The sequence below is a fragment of the Oncorhynchus masou genome, chromosome 3, assembly GCF_036934945.1.
Source record: "Oncorhynchus masou masou isolate Uvic2021 chromosome 3, UVic_Omas_1.1, whole genome shotgun sequence".
NCBI lineage: Eukaryota > Metazoa > Chordata > Actinopteri > Salmoniformes > Salmonidae > Oncorhynchus > Oncorhynchus masou.
This window is the reverse complement of record NC_088214.1, coordinates 26,827,032-26,850,652: the sequence shown is the minus strand read 5'-3', so window position 1 is coordinate 26,850,652 and position 23,621 is coordinate 26,827,032. Positions and strand designations below refer to the sequence as shown.

The following is a 23,621-nucleotide window of genomic DNA, read 5'->3' as shown; positions in this document are numbered from 1 at the left end:
AGCTTGCATGATTCTTGCCATTCTCCTTCGATCTCTCATCAACATGCTGTTTTCAGCTACAGGACTGCCACTGACTGGAGGTTTTTTGTTTCTCTGTAAATCCTAGATACTGTCGTGCGTGAAAATACCAGGAGGCATCTGATATACTGGAACTGGCGCGCCTGGCACCGACAATCATACCACGCTCAAAGCTATTTAGGTCACTCGTTTTGCCCATTCTAACTTTCAGTCAAACAGTTCCTGAATGACTCAATGCCTGTCTACATGTTTTTTTAATAGCAAACCACAGCCACATGACCCACTGTCAGTAGGAGCGAACCATTTTCGTGAACGGGGTGGTGTACCTAATAAACTGGACACTGAATGTACTGTACATCGCCATTAATAAGATTCATTAGGAAATGTGTCGATGATGGTGTACCCACAATAACAATCCGGATATACCCCAAACAAAAACCCTGGATGAACGGAGAAATCCGTACCATGCTGAGAAACGGGAAAGAGGATACCTAGTCAGTTACACAACTGAATGCATTCAACCAGAATCTGTCTTCCACATTTAACCCAACCCCAGAGCCTGTACTGCAGCATTCAATGTCAGTAGAATGAGCCCAGATGACTCAGTGGCACGCGACATGACGTGTACAAGGCAAGCAGGTACGAGCTCCACAAATCCATTAGGGACGCAAAAAGACAACTCGATGTGTTACCCACCAAAGCCTCCCTACCAGATGAACATATTCTATGCTCGCTTCGAGACCGACTACGGAGCCATCCAGGATATCTCTCGGTACTCCGGACTACCAGGTGCTTTCGCTCTCCGAGGCTGAAATCTCAAAAGAGTGAATACTCACAAAGCCGCCGGCCCAGATGGCATCCTTAACCGCGTCGTCAGAGTGTGCACTAATTGGACATCTTCAACCTGTCCCTGTCCCAGGCTGTAATCCCCACATGCTTCAAGGAGACCACCATTGTCCAAGTGTCCAAGAAAAGCAAGGTGACATGCCCAAATGACTATTGGCCCGCCATACTCACCCCTGTCATCATGAAGTGCTTCGAGAGGCTGGTCACATCCCACATCAAGGCCAGCATGCCAGGCACACTGGACCGACTACAATTTCCCTACCGCTCAAACAGATCCATGGGAGAGGCTATCACTGTTTACATGGCCCTAACCCATCTGGACAGGAGGAACACCTACATTAAAATGCTGTTGATTGGCCCCAGTTCAGTATTCAACACCATTGTTCCCTCCAAGTTCGTCACCAAGCTCAGTGCCCTGGGTCTAGACACTACCCTCTGCAACTGGATACTGGACATCCTGACGAGCATACCACAGGCTGAAAGGATTGGCAACAACACCTCATCCACACTGTCTCTTAACACTTCTGTGTTAAGAGACAGCCCCAGGGGTGTGTTCTCAGCCCTCTGCTGTACTCCCTGTTCATCCACGACTGCAGAAGGAGTTGAACTAGCATTGTAGTGCCAGGACAATGTCAGCAAAACAAAGGAATTGATTGTTGACTTCAGGAAGCAGAGGAGGTCCAACATGCCCACATCAACAGTACTGCAGAAGTGAGAGTCAGCAGTTTTAAGTTCCTCCGCATCCACATGGACCAACAACAACAGCGCCTCTGCTTCCTAAGGCAGCTGAAGAAATATGTCCTCTCAATACTACCGCTGCACCATCGAGAGCATCCTGTATCCACGAAAGCAAGGCCCTAAAGCCGGTGGTGAAGACGGCCCAGTGGGGCCGTGTTAACACCAATTGAGGACATCCACTTAATTTTTTAATATTTTACCTTTATTTAACTAGGCTAGTCAGTTAAGAACAAATTCTTATTTTCAATGACGGCCCAGTGGGTTAACTGCCTGTTCAGGGGCAGAACGACGGATTTGAACTTGCAACCTTTTGGTTACTAGTCCAACGCTCTAACCACTAGGCTACGCTGCCGCCCCAACTTGAAATGGTGTCTGAGGAAGTCCCAGCAGCATCATCAAAGACCTTACACACCTCAGCTACAAGCTTGTTCACTCCCTTAGCGTTGGAGAGATGGTATTGGAACACGAGGTCTAATACCAACAGGCTCAGAGACAGTTTCTATCTACAAACCAATCAGACTTCTGAACACTTGAACTGAACTGACCACCTGCACTGACTCTCTGCACCTTAGTACACATGCACTCACTCACGCACATACCTACACAGACATCCACACATCCACACACACATACATCAGGGGCAGCTCCTCAGAGGAGGAAGGAAAGGACCATCCTCCTCAGGAAATTTAATAAAAATACAAATAGTGAAATATTTAAAAAGTGATAATTTTTAGATAAAACTATCATTAGGGCGCACATCTGTCATCAGCGTTAGGCACATATTGACACTCACCTGGACTCCATCACCTCCTTGATTACCTGCCCTTTATATGTCACTCCCTTTGGTTTCTTCTCCAGTCGTCATTGTTCCTGTTTCATGTCGATGCGCTGTTTGTGTTTCTTGTTCATTTCTTAATTAAATGTTATCACTGCCTGACCTTGCTTCCCGACTTTCAGCGTACATCGTTACACCCAGGGTCTTTTGGCAAGCAGACTGGACTTGGTTTTCCTCTAGGTTTTTGCTTGTGCTTAGCTCTATTCCGTTTCTTTTAATCCTAAAAAACTCCCTAGTCTTTGCTGATGACAAGCATACCCATAATATGATGCAACCACCACCATGCTTGAAAATATGAAGAATGGCACTCAGTAATGTGTTGTGTTGGATTTGCGCCAAACATAATGCTTTGTATTCAGGACATAAAGTTAATGTATGTTTTGGAATATTTTTACTCTGTACAGGATTCCTTATTTTCATTCTGCCATTTAGGTTAGTAATGTGGAGTAACTACAATGTTGTGGATTCATCCTCAGTTTTCTCCTTTCACAGCCACTAAACTCTGTTTTAAAGTCAGCATTGGCCTCATGGTGAAATCCCTGAGCGGTTTCTTTCCTTTCCAGCAACTGAGTTAGGAAGGACACCTATAACTTCACCACGCTCAAAGGGATGGATATTCAACCTCTGCTTTTTTGCATTTTTACCCATCTACCAATGGGTGCCCTTCTTTGCAAGGCATTGGAAAACCTCCCTGGTCTTTGTGGTTGAATCTGTATTTGAAATTCATTGCTCGACCTTACAGATAATTGTATGTGTAGGGTACAGAGATGAGGTAGTCATTAAAAAATCCTGTTAAACACTGTAATTGCACACAGAGTGAATCCATGCAACTTATTATGTGACTTGTTAGGCAAATTGTTACTCCTGAACTTATTTAGGCTTGCCATAACAAAGTGGTTGAATACTTATTGACTCAAGACATTTCAGCTTTTCATTTTTAATTAATTTGTAAAAATGTCTAAACACAATTTCACTTTGACATTATGGGGTATTGTATTTGGTTTGGAAGTCCATATTTTTGTGAGTGAAGTGTTCATTGTGTTTCTGTCCTGGAATATGACATGCTAGTCAATGATAAAGACATTGAGAGTTACTTTTACAAAATTAGTAAAGATCTGACCCACCAATAGAGGGTGCCATCACCCTTACATTTTTTATTCTCAGCATTGAGATGCAATTCCTCGAATTGTCATGGTTGTTCTTCTCTCGTTATCTCTACTCTGCGATAAGGACACAAAAACCCATCCGGAAAAATATCTTCCTCATAACCATAATGACATTTTCCAGCATTGTGCAAACCGATATGTAGTTGAAGCTGAAGCATTCGATGGCTGGCTGTGTAGTGTAGTCAGTGAACCAATGCAGCATGGCATCTCAGAGATCCACCTTCGGGGCAGAAGTGAACTAGATCAATCAGCTCAGCTTTGTCAAAAGGAGAGAGCGAGACTAGGCTTCCTTTCCTCTCCTCGGCTCTATCTAGTGCTACCCTTGCGTCTCTCTTTCTCTCTCACTCTCTCTGTCTCTAACTCTCTCACCACTCTTCAATCCACTTGTGTGGACTGTCACACAGTGGACCTTAAGTGTCACATCCACTTGGCACGCTTTTCATGTTGAATTAATTCAACTGCTGATTAAAAATTGGCAGTTTTTTTGGGGGGGGGGGGTGCAAAAACAAAACTGTATAGCTGCGTGTGAAATATTCTGCTAAAGGAAAATGAAATATTCTTTATGAACATGTAGGCTACATTTCCAATCATCATAATGATGTGATAATATTAATTTGAGCTATTTAATAGCCTAATGCAGTATACCCTTACAGTGCATTCGGAAAATATTCAGACCCGTTGACTTTTTCAAGATTTTGTTACGCTACAGCCTTATTCTAAAATGGACTAAATATTTTTTTTTTCAACAATCTACACACAAGCCCCCATTATGACAAATAAAAAACAAAATACCTTATTTACATACAGTGGGGCAAAAAAGTATTTAGTCAGCCACCAATTGTGCAAGTTCTCCCACTTAAAAAGATGAGAGAGGTCTGTAATTTTCATCATATGTACACTTCAACTATGACAGACAAAATGAGAAAAAAAATCCAGAAAATCATGTTGTAGGATTTTTTATGAATTTTTTTGCAAATTATGGTGGAAAATAAGTATTTGGTCAATAACAAAAGTTTATCTCAATACTTTGTTATATACCCTTTGTTGTCAATGACAGAGGTCAAACGTTTTCACAAGGTTTTCACACACTGTTGCTGGTATTTTGGCCCATTCCTCCATGCAGATCTCCTCTAGAACAGTGATGTTTTGGGGCTGTTGCTGGGGAACACAGACTTTCAACTCCCTCCAAACATTTTCTATGGGGTTGAGATCTGGAGACTGGCTAGGCCATTCCAGGACCTTGAAATGCTTCTTATGAAGCCACTCCTTTGTTGCCCGAGCAGTGTGTTTGGGATCGTTGTCATGCTGAAAGACCCAGCCACGTTTCATCTTCAATGCTCTTGCTGATGGAAGGAGGTTTTCACTCAAAATCTCACAATACATGGCCCCATTCATTCTTTCCTTTACACGTATCAGTCGTCCTGGTCCCTTTGCAGAAAAACAGCCGCAAAGCATGATGTTTCCACCCCCATGCTTCACAGTAGGTATGGTGTTCTTTGCAACTCAGCATTCTTTGTCCTCCAAACACGACGAGTTTTTACCAAAAAGTTATATTTCGGTTTCATCTGACCATATGACATTCTCCCAATCTTCTTCTGGATCATCCAAATGCTCTCTAGCAAACTTCAGACGGGCCTGGACATGTACTGGCTTAAGCAGGGGGACACGTCTGGCACTGCAGGATTTGAGTCCCTGGCGGCGTGGTGTGTTACTGATGGTAGGCTTTGTTACTTTGGTCCCAGCTCTCTGCAGGTCATTCACTAGGTCCCCCGTGTGGTTCTGGGATTTTTGCTCACCGTTCTTGTGATCATTTTGACCCCACGGGGTGAGATCTTGCGTGGGGCCCCAGATCGAGGGAGATTATCAGTGGTCTTGTATGTCTTCCATTTCCTAATAATTGCTCCCACAGTTGATTTCTTCAAACCAAGCTGCTTACCTATTGCAGATTCAGTCTTCCCAGCCTGGTGCAGGTCTACAATTTTGTTTCTGGTGTCCTTTGACAGCTCTTTGGTCTTGGCCATAGTGGAGTTTGGAGTGTGACTGTTTGAGGTTGTGGACAGGCGTCTTTTATACTGATAACAAGTTCAAACAGGTGCCATTAATACAGGTAACGAGTGGAGGACAGAGGAGCCTCTTAAAGAAGAAGTTACAGGTCTGTGAGAGCCAGAAATCTTGCTTGTTTGTAGGTGACCAAATACTTATTTTCCACCATAATTTGCAAATAAATTCATAAAAAATCCTACAATGTGATTTTCTGGATTTTTTCCCCTCATTTTGTCTGCCATAGTTGAAGTGTACCTATGGTGAAAATTACAGGCCTCTCTCATCTTTTTAAGTGTGAGAACTTGCACAATTGGTGGCTGACTAAATACTTTTTTGCCCCACTGTAAGTATTCAGATCCTTTACTATGAGACTCAAAATTGAGCTCAGGTCCATCCTGTTTCTATTGATCATCCTTGAGATGTTTCTCCAACTTGACTGGAGTCTACCTGTGGTAAATGCAATTGATTGGACATGATTTGGAAAGGCATACACCTGTCTATATAAGGTCCCACAGTTGACAGTGCATGTCAGAGCAAAAACCAAGCCATGAGGCCGAAGGAATTGTCCATAGAGCGCTGAGACAGGATTGTGTCGTGGCACAGATCTGAGGAAGGGTACCATTGAAGGTCACAAAGAACACAGTGGCCTCCATCATTCTTAAATGGAAGAAGTTTAGAACCACCAAGACTCTTCCTAGAGCTGGCCACCCTGCCAAACTGAGCAATCGGGGGAGAAGGGCCTTGGTCAGGGAGGTGACCAAGAACCTGATGGTCACTCTGACAGAGCTCCAGAGTTCTTCTGTGGAGATGGGAGAACCTTCCAGTAGGACAAACATCTCTGCAACACTCCACCAATCAGGCCTTTATGGTAGAGTGGCCAGATGGAAGACACACTTCAGTAAAAGGCACATGACAGCCCACTTGGAGTTTGCCAAAAGGCACCTAAAGGTCTCTCAGACCATGAGAAACAACATTCTCTGGTCTGTTGAAACCAATATTGAATTCTTTGGCCTGAATGCCAAGTGTCACATCTGGAGGAAACCTGGCACCATCCCTACGGCGAAGCATGGTTGTGGCAGCAGCAGCAGGGACTGGGAGACTAGTCAGGATCGAGGGATCGAGGATCAAAGTACAGAGAGATCCTTGATGAAAACCTGCTCCAGAGCACTCAGGAACTCAGACTGGGGCGAAGCTTCACCTTCCAACAGGACAACGACCCTAAGCACATAGCCAAGACAATGCAGGGGTGGCTTCGGGACAAGTCTCTGAATGTCCTTGAGTGGCCCAGCCAGAGCCCGGACTTGAACCCGATCTAACATCTCTGGAGAGACCTGAAAATAGCTGTGCAGCTACGCTCCCCATCCAACCTGACAGAGCTTGAGAGGATCTGCAGAGAAGAATGAGATAAACTCCCCAAATACAGGTGTGCCAAGCTTGTAGCATCATACCCAAGAAGACTCCACGCTGTAATCGCTGCCAAAGGTGCTTTAACAAAGTACTGAGTAAAGGGTCTGAATACCTATGTAAATGTGATATTTCTGTTTTTAATTTTTAATACATTTGGAAAAATGTCTAAAAAATGTTGTTGTTTTTGCTTTGTCATTATGAGGTATTGTGAGTAGATTGATGTGGGGGGAAAACAATGTAATCAGTTTTAGAATAAGGCTGTAACGTAACACAATGTGGAAAAAGTCAAGGGGTCTGAATACTTTTCGAAGCACTTTATATACACCACTACACTATGCAAGAGCATTACTTGTATGCAATTACGTGAAACTACAGTTTCAGGGCTTTTCTCCATGTACAATATCAACAATGCCCAACAGAACATTTAAAATGAGTGTTGATACAGCCCACCGTGAGTGTCTTAGGTTTACCCAACAGTGAAAATCGAATGCATGGAGTTCAAACTGTATTGAGAGGAAATTATATTTTTGTTCTGTATAATTTTGTTCTGTTCTTATGACAGCTCAAATACTAAATGTGACACATTTTAGTCCACTTACTAACATCTAACGTCAAAGCCTGATGAATTTAAGTACAACAACAAAACATTACTCTTTGCTGTGGAATTAGTCTATTTTCCTATGCTTGTTTGCATGGCCTTGGTTTGCAGGTTCACTTCTGATAGAAAATGAATGCTGATTTGTACAATAGAACCAAATAGTAGTTATTTTCAAGTTTTCATGAAGGAAACTATTGGTGGGGTTTCCAGTTTGACGACCATGACTGTGACCTTGACCTCAGAGTCCAGCTGTGTGAAGAGGGAACAGTGGGAGAGGTTGAGGTGATGAAGGCAAAAATCACCAAAAAGAACAGACTAATGATGTCAAACTTTTTTTTATATTATTATGAAGAAAAAAAATTAGACATTACATTTTTATTATAAAGGTATATATGTTAAACCTTTGACCATCTGGAACTTATGTTGTAAAGATATGTATTTGTTCATTAATTTGTTATGCCATGTATTCCCAACATGCACTCATAGGCTGGAAAACAGGGTGTTTGGAAAAAGTGAGGACAGCTTTACAATGGAGCTTCCTCAGGAACACACACACACACACACACACACACACACACACACACACACACACACACACACACACACACACACACACACACACACACACACACACACACACGTTGGTTTTGACCATAACTTTCCACGTATAACCTTGCACTACAGAAAGACCTGAACACTGTCTGCACTGTCAATGCAGAATTCATAGTGTTTAAGGGAATAGCATACAAAGTAATGGAATATCAGTACATACGGCATACTCACTGGAGAGGGAGAAGAGGTAAGGCATAATGTAATCTAAGTAAAGACTAAATGTTTATCTGTTGATTTTTGTCTCTGTGGTCTTTGCAGTATTCCTCTGGTGGATGCGTTTGGATACTGTGACTGTCATGTTAGTGAATAATGATCCAAGGTGTCATTGAGGAATCACCAATAAACTGAACCTGGACTAAAGCAGCAGTCAGAGGTTGTAGTAAGAGAGACACTTGAATAATATTCCTTGTATTAGCCAACTAATACCCAGTTTTATCTTAATTAAACACTCAGTCAAGTGGGGAACGCTAAGCTTAAATATTTAAAGCAGGATAAAAGACAAGAGGGAGGACAAGGTTCCCGAGCGGTATTACTGTATTTAGAAACTCTATTACATAGATGGATTAAGCCCATTCCTTGGAAGCTCATCAATTAGTCTGAAACTTTGACATGCAGAGAAGTCTTACAACACTAAGCAGATGTACTGACAAGTATGCCTACATAGGAGCTTATGATGAACTGTAGGTCTCGCTCACATGGTGTTATACTGTATGTTACTTCGATGTGCGGCTGGTTGAAGAAACAAAATATGATACAGAAAGTCTACACATAGCGGAATATAATCTGACACTACAGTTAGGCATATGTAATTCTGCTTTGTAACCCAGACCTACAGTTCATCATAAGCTCCTGACCCAGAGTCTATTTCAGGTTAAGGAACCACTGTGCACTCAAATGATACAACAGAAAACAAAATAGTCCTGTCTCTTTAACTGGTTCAGATAAATCAACAAAAACATGTTTCATAGCCAAGATTGAAGCACTGGGGAAATTCTCAACAGCTGTGTACATCCCTGCCTGCCCATCCCCACCCCCCTCCCGAGGAGGCTTCACAGCACATTGCACATGCCAGAATGAGTTCCTTCTCTCCCTAGGCTCCTCTTGCCTAATTCCAGGAAGATAAATAGTCCAGCTTGACTACAACTGAGACTCATACATGGGCCTGTGACCTGCCTACAATCTCTGCTTTCTGTCTTTGTTTCCTGGTAGCATGCCTCATGCTCTCTTCCTTTATAACCAGAGTATAAAAGCAGAGGTAGTCTTGCTGATTTAAACTCACACATTTGCTTCATTTTATATCCAACTGGATGGGTTGGGATATGATACAGAGAGGACCTGAATTTGCTATATTCTGGTTACAAGCCCAGCTTTCCTCTGGACTGTAGTAGGACCTTCTTTGACCTCAGTGTGTTTCACACCCTTTGACGTACACTGAACAAAAATATAAACGCAACATGCAACAACAAGATTTTACTGAGTTACATTTCATATAAGGAAATTGGTCAATTTAAATGAATTCATTAGGCCTTCATCTATGGATTTTCCATGACTGGGAATATAGATATGTATCTGTTGGTCACAAATACCTTTAAAAAAAGTAGGGGTGTGGATCAGAAAATCAGTCAGTATCTGGTGTGACCACCATTTGCCACATTTAGTGCGACACATTTCCTTCACATAGAGTTGATCAGGCTGTTGATTGTGGCCTGTGGAATGTTTTCCCACTCCTCTTCAATGGCTGTGCGAAGTTGCTGGGTATTGGTGTGAACTGGAATACACTGTCGTACACATTTATCCAGAGCATCCCAAACATGCTTAATGGGTGACATGTCTGGTGAGTATGCAGGCCATGGAAGAACTGGGACATTTTCAGCTTCCAGGAATTGTGTACAGATCCTTGTGACATGGAGCCGTGCATTATCATGCTGAAACATTCGGTGATGGCGGCGGATGACTGGCACAACAATGGGCCTCAGGATCTTGTCACAGTCACTCTGTGCATTCAAATTGCCATCAATATAATGCAATTGTGTTTGTTGTCCGTAGCTTATGCCTGCCCATACCATAACCCCACTGCCACCATGGGGCACTCTGTTCACAACGTTGACATCAGCAAACCGCTCGCCCCCACACAATGCCGTACACATGGTCTGTGGATGTGAGGCTGGTTGTACGTACTAGCAAATTCTCTAAAATGACATTGGAGGTGGTTTCTGGTAGAGAAATGAACATTAAATTCTCTGGCAATAGCTCTGGTGGACATTCCTGCAGTCAGCATGCCAATTGTTCGCTCCCTCAAAACTTGAGACATATGTGGCAGTGTGTTGTGTGACAAAACTGCACATTTTAGAGTGGTCTTTTATTGTCCTCAGCACAAGGTGCACCTGTGTAATGATCCGCTTCTTGATATGCCACACCTGTCAGGTGGCTGGATTATTTTAGCAAAGGAGAAATGCTCACTAACAGGGATGTAAACAAATTTGTACTCAAAATTTGAGAGAAATAAGCTTTTTGTGCATATGGAACATTTATGGGATATTTTATTTCAGCTCAAGAAACATGGGACCAACACTTTACATGTTGTGTTACATGGATTTGTCCTCCATGCCGTAAGTGGAAAACATCTCATAACAGTTCCCTGGTATATTCAAGGTGTGGGGTTGAGGATATCCTCTGAGGTGTCCTGCTTGTATCCACTCTGTTTAAAAGCTTAATAGGTGAGGGGACTTGCTCAAGTCTTTGGCTGATTACTGCTTTAGGCCTGCCGCTGTTAGATTGAAGAGATAGCAATCATCTTCCAGACAAACAACACATGCAGATGGGAGTCTGTTTTTCCAGCAGACCCTTAACCAACGTGGGATGGCTTCCTCGTGGGATAGGCATTGTTCTGAGCAGGAAGCACATCTATGTTGACCATAACCTATAAGAGACTTCTCTTGATGATGCATTGTCCCAGCATTGAATTCTTTCCTATACAGGATTTGTAATTATACTACAACAGATGCGTTCTTACAAAACTGCAGCTTTGTGTTGATGCCATTCGTTTCCCGTGACACAACCCCCCCACACATACCGCCCTTCCAGCATAATTCTAAAAGTCATTTTCTGCTTAACCAAAAAGGCATACCTTTAGGTCCACTTAAAATGTCAACAAGATGTGTTGCGTCATTCTTTGCCTGAAGTTGTGCAAAATGCTACTCAACAATGTGGACATCAGTCATTAGTCAAGATGAAGTAAACACGGCTTGTGCATGCTCTGAGTAAAGCATGTAAAGCATTTTAAATATCATAATAATTTTGTCTACGTGTTTGAAAATCTACGCATTTGTTCTAATATGAAGCTCTGTACTGTGTATTCATACAGTAGGCACGTATATCACCACACAATCGTGTGATGAAAGTCCAAGAGATAAAGTAGGCCTAAATCTCCCCCAACAAGACTACAGACAGTCTGACTCCAGACTAAATCAGCACTATGTGATAGATATAATGAATACAGAGGATTAGAACTTCTCTCTCATTTGGTCTGCCTGCTTTGAGGGTCTAAGCCTTCATATTCAAGATGCTTAGGCGATACCACCCTTTTCAAAAGCAAACTCCATGGTGGCCTTATCATTCTTAAGCCATACAAGGTTGGATTCTTGCTTTTTTGATCCACATTTCTATGCTGTATCTATAGCATAGTAAAAGTAAGGCACATGCCTGTTTCAGTTTGTTTAAATATTTTGAGTTGTGTGTTGTTCACCCTCTGGGTTCATGTTGTAGGTGTTAATTTAGGTAACATACAGAGGGGTCCTAAAACGATTGGCACCCTTAATAAACACTAGCAATAATTACTGTATAAAATAAATCATTCAAATACTGAGCTTTTTAAAAATGTTTTTTATACTAATACAATTGCTCAGAGAAAGAAATGTTGTTTAACAAGTAATATTTTTCTCTCTCAAAAGGGTAGGGGTCAAAATGATTGACAAGGATTACAGATAATCCTGAATGAATCGTGAATTTTGAGTGAGAGATCATACCCCCAAGACATGCTAACCTCCCCTGTTATTGGTGATGGTGAGAGGATAGCATGTCTTGTGGGTATGATCTTTGACCCTCTAACTTTCTCACTCATCATTATTCATGATTCATTCAGGACTATCCGTTATCATGGTAGCATCCACATTAATATAGAAGTGTTTAGAAACATATTCTATTCTTATTTACAATAATAGTGACAAATTATTTACCATTCATTTCTATTGGGCACAAAATAATCTGAAACACAAACAAAATCAAACTGCAAATGCATCCATTTGCTCCCGAGTGGCACAGCGGTCTAAGGCACTGCATTTCAGTGCCCGAGGCGTCTCTACAGACCCTGGTTCTATCCCGGACTGTATAACAACCGGCCGTGATTGGGAGTCCCATAGGACGGTGCACAATTGGCCCAGCGTCATCCGGGTTAGAGGATGGCTTGACTGGGGTAGGCCGTCATTGTAAAATAATAATTTGTTCTTAACTGACTTGCCTAGTTAAATAAATGTTTAAAAAAATAATAGTACAAAAAAAGTATTATCCAACAACTTTGTATAGTAACAAGCTTGAGGTAGTCATTGTGTGCTAGGAATATGAGTGCAGCACAGATTGCCATCCATGGAACTCTTAAAGGCAAAACTACTTTCTGAAGGTTCATGAAACAGACAGCTATGATTACTCATCACATGAAATACTGTTGTACACATCATGCACGGTCTTGTCTTTGGATGTTTGCGTGTCATGGTAAACAAGGAAAGGAAAGGAAAGTGGGATACCTAGTCAGTTGTACAACTGAATGCCTTCAACTGATAAACAGTTAACACCCTCATGTAAGAGTTGTGGTTGTGTTTTACTTCATAACAACATAATTTCTTTGGTGTGTTTGAATCCCGATAACGTAATATATGATTCTCTTTTATGTCTGTTGTATTATTATAATGTAATATATGATTCTCTTTTATATCTGTTGTATTATTATAGTGTAATATATGATTCTCTTTTATATCTGTTTTACTAATAGAGTTAGGAAACAACAACCAGAGAGACTCATCACCTGAGGATGTAGAGCGTTTCCACAGGCAGCAGACTGTAGAGAACCAGAACCACCACTCTGAGCCACGTTCCCCCAGCACAGTCCCCAGGAGGTACACCATCGGAGGGCAAGGGCCCCACAGTGCCAGAGACCCCCTGACCATGCAGCACGCTGACGTAGAGAGGAAGAAAGAGGTGTTCCTGGAGCACCTGAAGCAGAGGTATCCTCACCATGCTGCTGTCATCATGGGCCACCAGGACCGCCTCAGAGACCATGTAAGCGGGAACCCTTTTTTAATTGGTTGGTACTGATTCCCTGCATAATGGCATGATATACACTGTAGGCTTGTGTTGTTATTGTATTGGTGTGAGTATATCAGCTACTGTATAAGGATTTCAAAGCACATATGACACATTTGTCTCACTATGCCTTGAATTGAAGAATTTCATGAATGTAGAACATATTCTTTCTTTTTTTTTAAATTCAATACATGGTGTTTCATCAATACATATGCAATACGTTAATTAGATACTATTGTGTGGTGTCAGGTGTGCCTGGCCTGGAGTGTAGCCTAACGTAAATGATGGAAATAGAGATGTCAATAAGAATTTCCAGTAAAACAGAATAAAGTATGGAACAATTTCAGTATAAGCTTACTGTTTAGTCCAGCCTACCTGAAATAGCGGTGCCGCCTCGCCAGGGGGGTGGTGCCGTGCGCGCGCTGATGCTAGAAGTGGCCATGTGGAAAAATAAACTGTGACTGTTCTACAAGTTAGACAGGTAAATCCAGACCCGCATTTGGGCTAGGTGGCCATTTCCATGGCCACACCTGTCACCTCGAGGAAAGCTCATTTTACAAGCGAACGTCGTCTTGTTGCAGTCATTGCGAAAGAAACCCGTTTACTCCGAATTGAGCAGGACTCATGCAACGCACGCTTACCCTCGGATTGAGGTTTTGATATTTAGGCTACGTTCAGGTAAACTATCGTTGAAAGTAGGCCTACATTAGACTACTTTACCTAGTTTACCTCCAGTTGTGCAATTACAGTATTCTATTGGTATTGGTGTAGCGCAGATGCTTGTACAGTAGTGATAACTTGTTGGTAGTTTGCAGATAAACCGATATAAGAATAGCAGATATACGCAATAACCTGCCCTGCATACTTTCCAGTCAGTGTAACCTATGCTACCAGTATATACATTTATTTTTACGTATGTTTTTTTTTCATTTCAATTTAGTCTGGCGCCTACACTCCAACTACATCAATGTCTATTTGCGTTCATTTGGTATTTTTTCTTAAAGGGATAGTTCAACCAAATGACCATGTGAGCTGTCTATGGACCAGGTATGTATGATAGCAATCTATGCTTTGGTTTTATTTCCCAGTCACTGTTTCAAAATGCCAACGTTTTAGCATTTGTGGCACAACTTACATTCAAGTTATGGTAAGATATTAGACATTTTCTACATCCTCATGTCCAAATAAACCAAAAGTATCAAAAATGTTACCTACCGTGACTTGGGTATTTGTGCCACAAAGCCCACAAAGCTAAAACATTAGCATTTGGGAACAGTTCCAGGGAAACGAAACCAACGCATGTATTGTTGTCATACCTTGTCCATAGACTGCTTACAGGGTAGGGAAACCAATGTATAATTTTGTAATTTGGGTTAACTATCCCTTTAAATGAGGGGAATAGTCTAGGTCTACAGATACCATTTTCCTATTGGTATTTATAGATGAATAGGTTTATATATATAGTTGAAGTCAGAAGTTTACATACACTTAGGTTGTTAACAAACTATAGTTTTGGCAAGTCGGTTAGGACATCTACTTTGTGCATGGCACAAGTAATTTTTTCAACAATTGTTTACAGACAGATTATTTCACTTATCACTTCACTATTACAATTCCAGTGGGTCAGAAGTTTACATACACTAAGTTGACTGCCTTTAAACAGCTTGGAAAATTCCAGAAAATGATGTCATGGCTTTAGAAGCTTCTGATAGGCTAATTGACATCATTTGAGTCAATTGGAGGTGTACCTGTGGATTAGAGGTTGACCGATTATGATTTATCAACGGTGATACAGATTACTGGAGGACCAAAAAGAGCCGATACCAATTAATCGTCCGATTTTTATTTATTTGTAATAATGACATTTACAACAATACTGAATGAACACTTATTTTAAATTAATATAATGCATCAATAAAATCAATTTAGCCTCAAATAAATAATGAAACATGTTCAATTTGGTTTAAATAATGTAAAAGCAAAGGGTTGGAGAAGAAAGTAAAAGTGCAATATGTGCCATGTAAAAAAGCTAACGTTTAAGTTCCTTTCTCAGAACATGAGAACATTTGAAAGCTGATGGTTCCTTTTAACATGAGTCTTCAATATTCCCAGGTAAGAGGTTTTAGGTTGTAGTTATTATAGGAATTATAGGACTTTCTCTCTATACCATTTGTATTTCATATACCTTTCACTATTGGATGTTCTTATAGGCACTTTAGTATTGCCAGTGTAACAGTATAGCTTCCGTCCCTCTCCTCGCCCCTAACTGGGCTTGAACCAGGAACACATCGACAACAGCCACCCTCGAAGCATCGTTACCCATCGCTCCACAAAAGCCACGGCCCTTGCAGTGCAAGTAGAACAACTACTCCAAGTCTCAGAGTGAGTGACGTTTGAAACGCTATTAGCGCGCTCCCCGCTAACTAGCTAGTCATTTCACATCGGTTACACCAGCCTAATCTCGGGAGTTGATAGGCTTGAAGTCATGAACAGCTCAATGCTTGAAGCACAACGAAGAGCTGCTGGCAAATGCACGAAAGTGCTGTTTGAATGAATGCTTACGAGCCTGCTGCTGCTTACCACTGCTCAGTCAGACTGTTCTGTCAAATATCAAATCATAGACTTAATTATAACATGATAACACACAGAAATACGAGCCTTAGGTCATTAATATGGTCGAATCCGGAAACTATCATTTCGAAAACAAAACGTTTATTTGAAATACAGAACCGTTCCGTATTTTATCTAACGGGTGGCATCCCTAAGTCTAAATACTGCTGTTACATTGCACAACCTTCAATGTTATGTCATAATTATGTACAATTCTGGCAAAATAATTACGGTCTTTGTTAGGAAGAAATGGTCTTCACAAAGTTCGCAACGAGCCAGGCGGCCCAAACTGTTGCATATACCCTGACTCTGCTTGCACGGTACGTAAGAGAAGTGACAGAATTTCCCAAGTTAAAATCAATTCATGTTAGCAGGCAATATTAACTAAATATACAGTTTTAAAAATATATACTTGTGTATTGATTTTAAAGAAAGGCATTGATGTTTATGGTTAGGTACACATTGGTGCAACGACAGTGTTTTTTTGCGAATGTGCTTGTTAAATCATCACCCGTTTGGCAAAGTAGGCTGTGATTCGATGAGAAAATAACAGGCACCGCATCGATTATATGCAACGCAGGACAAGCTAGATAAACTAGTAATATCGTCAACCATGTGTAGTTAACGAGTGATTATGTTAAGATTGATTGTTTTTTATAAGATAAGTTTAATGCTAGCTAGCAACTTACCTTGGCTTCTTGTTGCACTCGTGTAACAGGTAGTCTGCCACGCAGTCTCCTCGTGGAGTGCAATGTAATCGGTGACAAATGCAGATTACTGATTGTTATCAAAGCTTGAAATCGGCCCTAATTAATCGGCCATTCCGATTAATTGGTCGACCTCTACTGTGGATGTATTTCAAGGCCTACCTTCAAACTCAGTGCCTCTTTGCTTGACATCATGGGAAAATCAAAGAAATCAGCCAAAACCTCAGAAAAAAATTGTAGACCTCCACAAGTCTGGTTCATCCTTGGGAGCAATTTCCAAACACCTGAAGGTACAACGCTCATCTGTACAAACAACAGTACGCAAGTATAAACTCCATGGGACCACACAGCCGTCATACCGCTCAGGAAGGAGACGCGTTCCGTCTCCTAGAGATGAACGTACTTTGGTGCGAAAAGTGCAAAACAATCCCAGGACAACAGCAAAGGACCTTGTGAAGATGCTGGAGGAAACCGGTACAAATGTATCTATTTCCACAGTAAAACGAGTCCTATATTGACATAACCTGAAAGGTCGCCCAGCAAGGAAGAAGCCACTGCTCCAAAACCGCCATAAAAAGCCAGACTACGGTTTGCAACTGCACATGAGGACAAAGATCGTAGTTTTTGGAGAAATGTCCTCTGGTCAGATGAAGCAAAAGTAGAACTGTTTGGCCATAATGACCATTGTTAAGTTTGGAGGAAAAAGGGGGGGGCTTGCAAGCCGCAGAACAACGTCCCAACCGTGAAGCACAGGGGTGGCAGCATCATGTTGTGGGGGTGTTTTGCTGCAGGAGGGACTGGTGCACTTCGCAAAATAGATGGCATCATGAGGAAGGGAAGATTATGTGGATATATTGAAGCAACATCTCAAGACATCAGTTAGGAAGTTAAAGCTGGTTGTAAATGGGTCTTCCAAATGGACAATGACCCGAAGCATACCTCAAGTTGTGGCAAAATGGCTTAAGGACAACAAAGTCAAGGTATTGGAGTGGCCATCACAAAGCCCTGACCTCGATCCCATAGAAAATTTGTGGGCAGAACTGAAAAGCATTTGCGAGCAAGGAGGCCTAAAAACCTGATTCAGTTACACCAGCCCTGTCAGGAGGAATGGGCCACAATTCACCCAACTTGTTGTTATTGGAAGCTAGTGGAATGCTACCTGAAACATTTGACCCAAGTTAAACAATTTAAAGGCAATGCTACCAAATACTAATTGAGTGTATGTAAACTTCTGAACCACTGGGAATGTGAGGAAAGAAATACAAGCTGAAATAATTAATTCTCTCTACTATTATTCTGACATTTCACATTCTTAAAATAGTGGTGATCCTAACTGACCTAGCTCAGGGAATTCTTAATAGGATTAAATGTCAGGATTTGTGAGACACTGAGTGTAAATGTATTTGTCTAAGGTGTATGTACATTTCTGACTTCAACTGTACATATATATAGAGTTGCTATAAAATGTGTACAATTGTTATAAAATGCTTCACATTTTTGTAATGGAATGATTTCAATGACTTTAGTAGCAGTGAAACCAGAGTCTACTCTTCTTATGTGGTGAAGTCCATGTTGCTGTGTTAGTTAAATGCTCATCCATCTACCTGTTACCCAGTGTGATCATTCTAATGTTCTGCAGCAAGGTAGGAGTTGAGGATGAAACATTTGCCAATGCTTTCAAAGACCTGGCATCCCACCAAAGCAGAGGAACCATGGTCTGGTCTCTGCCCATGCATCTGTCAGTGATTAGAGATCAAAGTGGGCCATTTGATGCTTGGCCCTGCTTTCATCCCTATCTGGCTCACTGTGCTGTGCTCTTCCCTCCCTTCACTACAAGTAACACCTTGAACAGTGACGGAGTGCTACCTTATGGTGGAGAGGTATGCAATTGTTGCTCTACACATGCGGTCCATATTGGATGGATAGATAGATTCAGTGGTTTCGGGGGCACAGCTGGAAGTGTTTTTGTTCTATTGCACTCTTGACAGGCTCGGCCCATCTTGGTCTGAGAGGCTTGTAGCAGAACAAGGTGGCACTTTTGTTTTCCCCTCAGAATTTATTTTTATTTTTATTTATTTTTACCAGGTAGGCTAGTTGAGAACAAAGCAGCAAAGCAGTGCGACAAACAACAACAGAGTTACACATGGAATAAACAAACATACAGGAAATAACACAATATAAAAAAGGTATATATACAGTGTGTGCAAATGAGGTAAGATAAGGAAGGTAAGGCAATAAATAGGCCATGGTGGCGAAATAATTACAATTTAGCAATTAAACACTGGAGTGATAGATGTGCAGAAGATGAATGTGCAAGTAGAGATACTGGGATGCAATGGAGCAAAAATAAATAACAGTATGGGGATGAGGTAGTTGGATGGGCTATTTACAGATGGGCTATGTACAGGTGTAGTGATCTGTGAGCTGCTCTGACAGCTGGTGCTTAAAGTTAGTGAGGGAGATATGAGTCTACAGCTTCAGTGATTTTTGCAATTCGTTCTAGTCATTGGCAGCAGAGAACTGGATGGATAGGCAGCCAAAGGGTGAATTTGCTTTGGGGGTGACCAGTTAAATATACCTGCTGGAGCGCGTGCTACGGGTGGGTGCTGCTATGGTGACCAATGAGCTGAGATAAGGTGGAGCTTTACCTAGCAAAGACTTATAGATGTCCTGGAGCCAGTGGGTTTGGCAACGAATATGAAGCGAGGGCCAGCCAACGAAAGCATACAGGTCGCAGTGGTGGGTAGTATATGTCACTTTGGTGACAAAACGGATGGCACTGTGATAGACTGCATCCAATTCGCTGAGTAGAGTGTTTGAGGCTATTTTTTAAATGACATCGCAGAAGTCAAGGATCGGTAAGATAGCCAGTTTTACAAGGTTATGTTTGGCAGCATGAGTGAAGGATGCTTTGTTGCAAAATAGGAAGCCGATTCTAGATTTAATTTTGGATTGGAGATGCTTATTGTGAGTCTGGAAGGAGAGTTTACAGTCTAACCAGACACCTAGGTATTTGTAGATGTCCACATATTCTAAGTCAGAACCGTCCAGAGTAGTGATGCTGGATGGGCGGGCAGGTGCTGGTAGCGATCGGTTGAAGAGCATGCATTTAGTTTTGCTTGCGTTTAAGAGCAGTTGGAGGCCACGGAAGGAGAGTTATATGACGTTGAAGCTCGTCTGGAGGTTAGATAACACAGTGTCCAATGAAGGGCCAGAAGTATACAGGTTAGTATTGTCTGCGTAGAGGTGGATCAGAGAATCACCAGCAGCAAGAGCAACGTCGTTGATGTATACAGAGAAAAGAGTCGGCCCGAGAATTGAACCCTGCGGCACCCCCATAGAGACTGCCAGAGGTCTGGACAACAGGCCCTCCGATTTGACACACTGAACTCTGTCAGAGAATTAGTTGGTAAACCAGGCAAGGCAGTCATTTGAGAAACCAAGGCTGTTGAGTCTGCCGATAAGAATGTGGTGATTGACATAGTCGAAAGCCTTGGCCAGGTCTATGAATACAGCTGCACAGTATTGTCTCTTATCGATGGAGGATATGATATCGTTTAGGACCTTGAGCGTGGCTGAGGTGAACCCATGACCAGCTCGGAAACCAGATTGCATAGCAGAGGTGGTGTGGTGGGATTCTAAATGTTTGATGATCTGTTTGTTAACTTGTCTTTTGAAGACCTTTGAAAGGCATGGTAGGATAGATATAGGTCTGTAGCAGTTTGGGTCTAGAGTGTCCCCCCTTTGAAGAGGGGGATGACTGCGCGGCTTTCCAATATTTGGGGATCTCAGACGATACGAAAGAGGTTGAACAGGCTAGTAATAGGGGTTGCAACAATTTTGGCTGATCATTTTAGAAAGAGAGGGTCGAGATTGTCTAGCCCTGCTGATTAGTAGGGGTCCAGATTTTGCAGCTCTTTCAGAACATCAGCTATCTGGATTTGGGTGAAGGAGAAATGGGGGAGGCTTGGGCAAGTTGATGTGGGGGGTGCAGGGCTGTTGATCGGGGTAGGGGTAGCCAGGTGGAAAGCATGGCCAGCCTTAGAAAAATGCTTATTGAAATTCTCAATTATCGTGGATTTATTGATGGTGACAGTGTTTCCTAGCCTCAGTGCAGTGGGCAGCTGGGAGGAGGTGCCCTTATTCTCCATGGACTTTACAGTGTCCCAGATGGCAAGGTCCTTCTAGAGGGGACCTTTGCAAGATTTAGCTAACCAGATCGCTGAGTCCCGCTTAAGTGACGCTGGTTTAAACATTAACTAGCTGCATTTAGTAGCTACAATGTACTACATTTCCCTTGTTGTATTATTGTGCCAGCTTCAAACCGGTATCACAGTTGTAATCACTATCACAGTGTGAACCTGTAGTTTCACTGTATCCATCTGTAATTATTGTATGTAATACATGGTTTTACTCCCACTTACTAAACAATGGGACAGTTATTTTTGTTCCATAGCCAAGTTAAAACCCCAGTGTAGGAGTCCGTAAAGGTTTTGACTTGTAGGTGCCTTCAACTCCAGCACAGGTAGCTTCTCTAGCTAGTCAAATCTTCTAATGCATTATTAACACAATATCTGAAACCCATAGGGTCAACCTGAAGTGGATGACAGTTAACACCCATCACGATCATGCTCGTTGTCAACTCCAAATCTTGTGTTCTTTTAGGTAGGAAATACTGAACATATATTTTATGAAAGATAAAGTAAATCTATTGGGAAAGAATAATTGGATGTAACCAGTGTGTTTTCTCGCCAGTAGCCACAGCTCAAGTTATTGGAGGCCTTTAAGGGTACCTTTTGATTAACTAAACAAATGATTTGCTCTGAGCTCAAATTTGCTCTGAAGTTTTAGTATTATCGGTAAAGCATTACCATTATGGGAATGAAAGGAGAGACCAAAACTATGTTGATAGAGAATAAACATCAGCCAAATTTGGAGTATTGTTATTCCGTGTTCATTGTTGTTATGGGAATTTGGATATATTTATGAGTCTAGAAATACATGTTCAAACAAAGCATATGTTGACATAGAAATAGAATAGGTCTGTTGTAATGAGATGCAGAGTTAAAACTGAAACAAAGCATGTATACCACTACCACTAGCTATACTGTATTTATGTACATTTCATGAATTCAACTTATTTCCTGTGCATCAAATAATGTAGTGGTAATTATGTGAGTCAAAGTGAAGAGGAGAGGGCACTCTGATCCAGAGCTGCCTGAGGTGGTTATTCACCAGAGTGTGTCAGCGTAACCCAGTCAGTGCCAAGCTTAAAATGTAAATGCTGTGAGTGACTCAGTGTGCGTGTTTGTGTGTCAGGTTGCAGATGTCCCCAGAAGTAACCCTTACAGAGGCAGCATGCATCAGGGACACATTCACATCAAATTATGTGTTTGCCAAATACACAGAACAAGTCCATTAAATCTGCTTTTTTTGCAAGTATGACAGTTAACTACAAATTAACTTAAAGACGTGTTGACAGTTGTTATTTTCAAAAGTGAGCAAGGTGCCCTTAAGCAGACTGGTCCTACTTTAGCATATTTCTGTGTGCAAGCATGCATGTTTGACAGTAATTTAGTGGAAGTAGATGTAACTTCAGGTTGAATACATCACATCCCTGACTATAGAACTTTTGTGATTGTGTGTTGGTGACTGTTTCTCCATCTTCCATCTCTCCTTCTGCTTCTACAGGTCAGGAGCCCCCAGCACTCTGCCAGCCCCCCGCCCAGTATAGGGGAGCAGCTCGAGCACCTCTCGTTGGAGTCTCTGGAGACCATGTCAGAGGGAGACGGTCCAGCCGTCTTCACCCGTGGCTGCCAGGCACGGGCCAGCCTGCCGGTGGTCCGCTCTGCCAACCAGACCAGGGACAGATCATTAGGTAGGTACTATGGAGCTCTCTCTTTCGCATGCTCTATGTCACACATGTCCTTGTACTCTGACACGTTATCTCTCTCTCCCAATCTTTTACGCTCTCACTCCTTGAGGTCTCACGGTTTCTCTCGATCTCTGTCTTTGTCTCTCTCTTTCTCTCTCTCGCTCTCTACCCCTCTCGCTCTCGCTCTAATTTTGATGTTACAAAGTGTTTTCTCACCCTCCCTCTTCAGGTGTGCTGTACCTGCAGTACGCAGAGGAAACCAAGCAGATCCGGATGCCCAATGAGATTACCAGCATAGACACAATCAGGGCTCTGTTTGTTAGTGCTTTCCCCCAGCAGCTCACCATAAAGATGCTGGAGTCTCCCAGTGTAGCTGTGTACATCAAAGATGAGACCAGGAACATGTACCACGAGCTAACTGATGTCAGGTGTGTTCATCTATCTACTGTACATTAGTGACTCTACCTTCTGTTGTGATTTATTTCTTCAGATGACATTTCCCCTCCATTGAGCATGTTATGTTGCAAGGCCCATACTGGTTTTGAATGGGCTTCAAGCTTATATCATAAAAATTCATGTAAATGTACAGTACCAGTCGAAAGTTTGGACACACCTACTCATTCAAGGGGTTTTCTTTATTTTTACTATTTTCTGCATTGTAGAATAATAGTGAAGACATCAAAACTATGAAATAACACATGAAATCGTTTAGTAACCAAAAAAGTGTTAAACAAATAAAAAATATATTTTAGATTCTTCAAAGTAGCCTCCCTTTGCCTTGATGACAGCTTTGCCCATTCTTGGCATTCTC

At 41.9% G+C, this 23,621-nt stretch overlaps 1 protein-coding gene across 4 annotated transcripts in view; it reads left to right on the top strand.

Annotated features, from left to right (window-relative positions):
- Positions 1–23,621, top strand: part of LOC135513735 (sickle tail protein homolog) — a 90,587-nt gene that overhangs the window by 10,048 nt on the left and 56,918 nt on the right. The window contains exons 1-4 of one of the 4 annotated variants that reach the window (XM_064936637.1): positions 8,340–8,450; positions 13,308–13,594; positions 22,627–22,813; positions 23,040–23,238. In XM_064936637.1, coding sequence (XP_064792709.1) covers positions 8,405–8,450; positions 13,308–13,594; positions 22,627–22,813; positions 23,040–23,238 — 719 coding nt within the window. In that variant the 5' untranslated portion in view covers positions 8,340–8,404. Of the gene's footprint in view, positions 1–8,339; positions 8,451–13,307; positions 13,595–14,101; positions 14,297–22,160; positions 22,213–22,626; positions 22,814–23,039; positions 23,239–23,621 lie in introns of those variants that run through there. The other 3 variants (XM_064936630.1, XM_064936646.1, XM_064936654.1) reach the window with 3 other exon arrangements.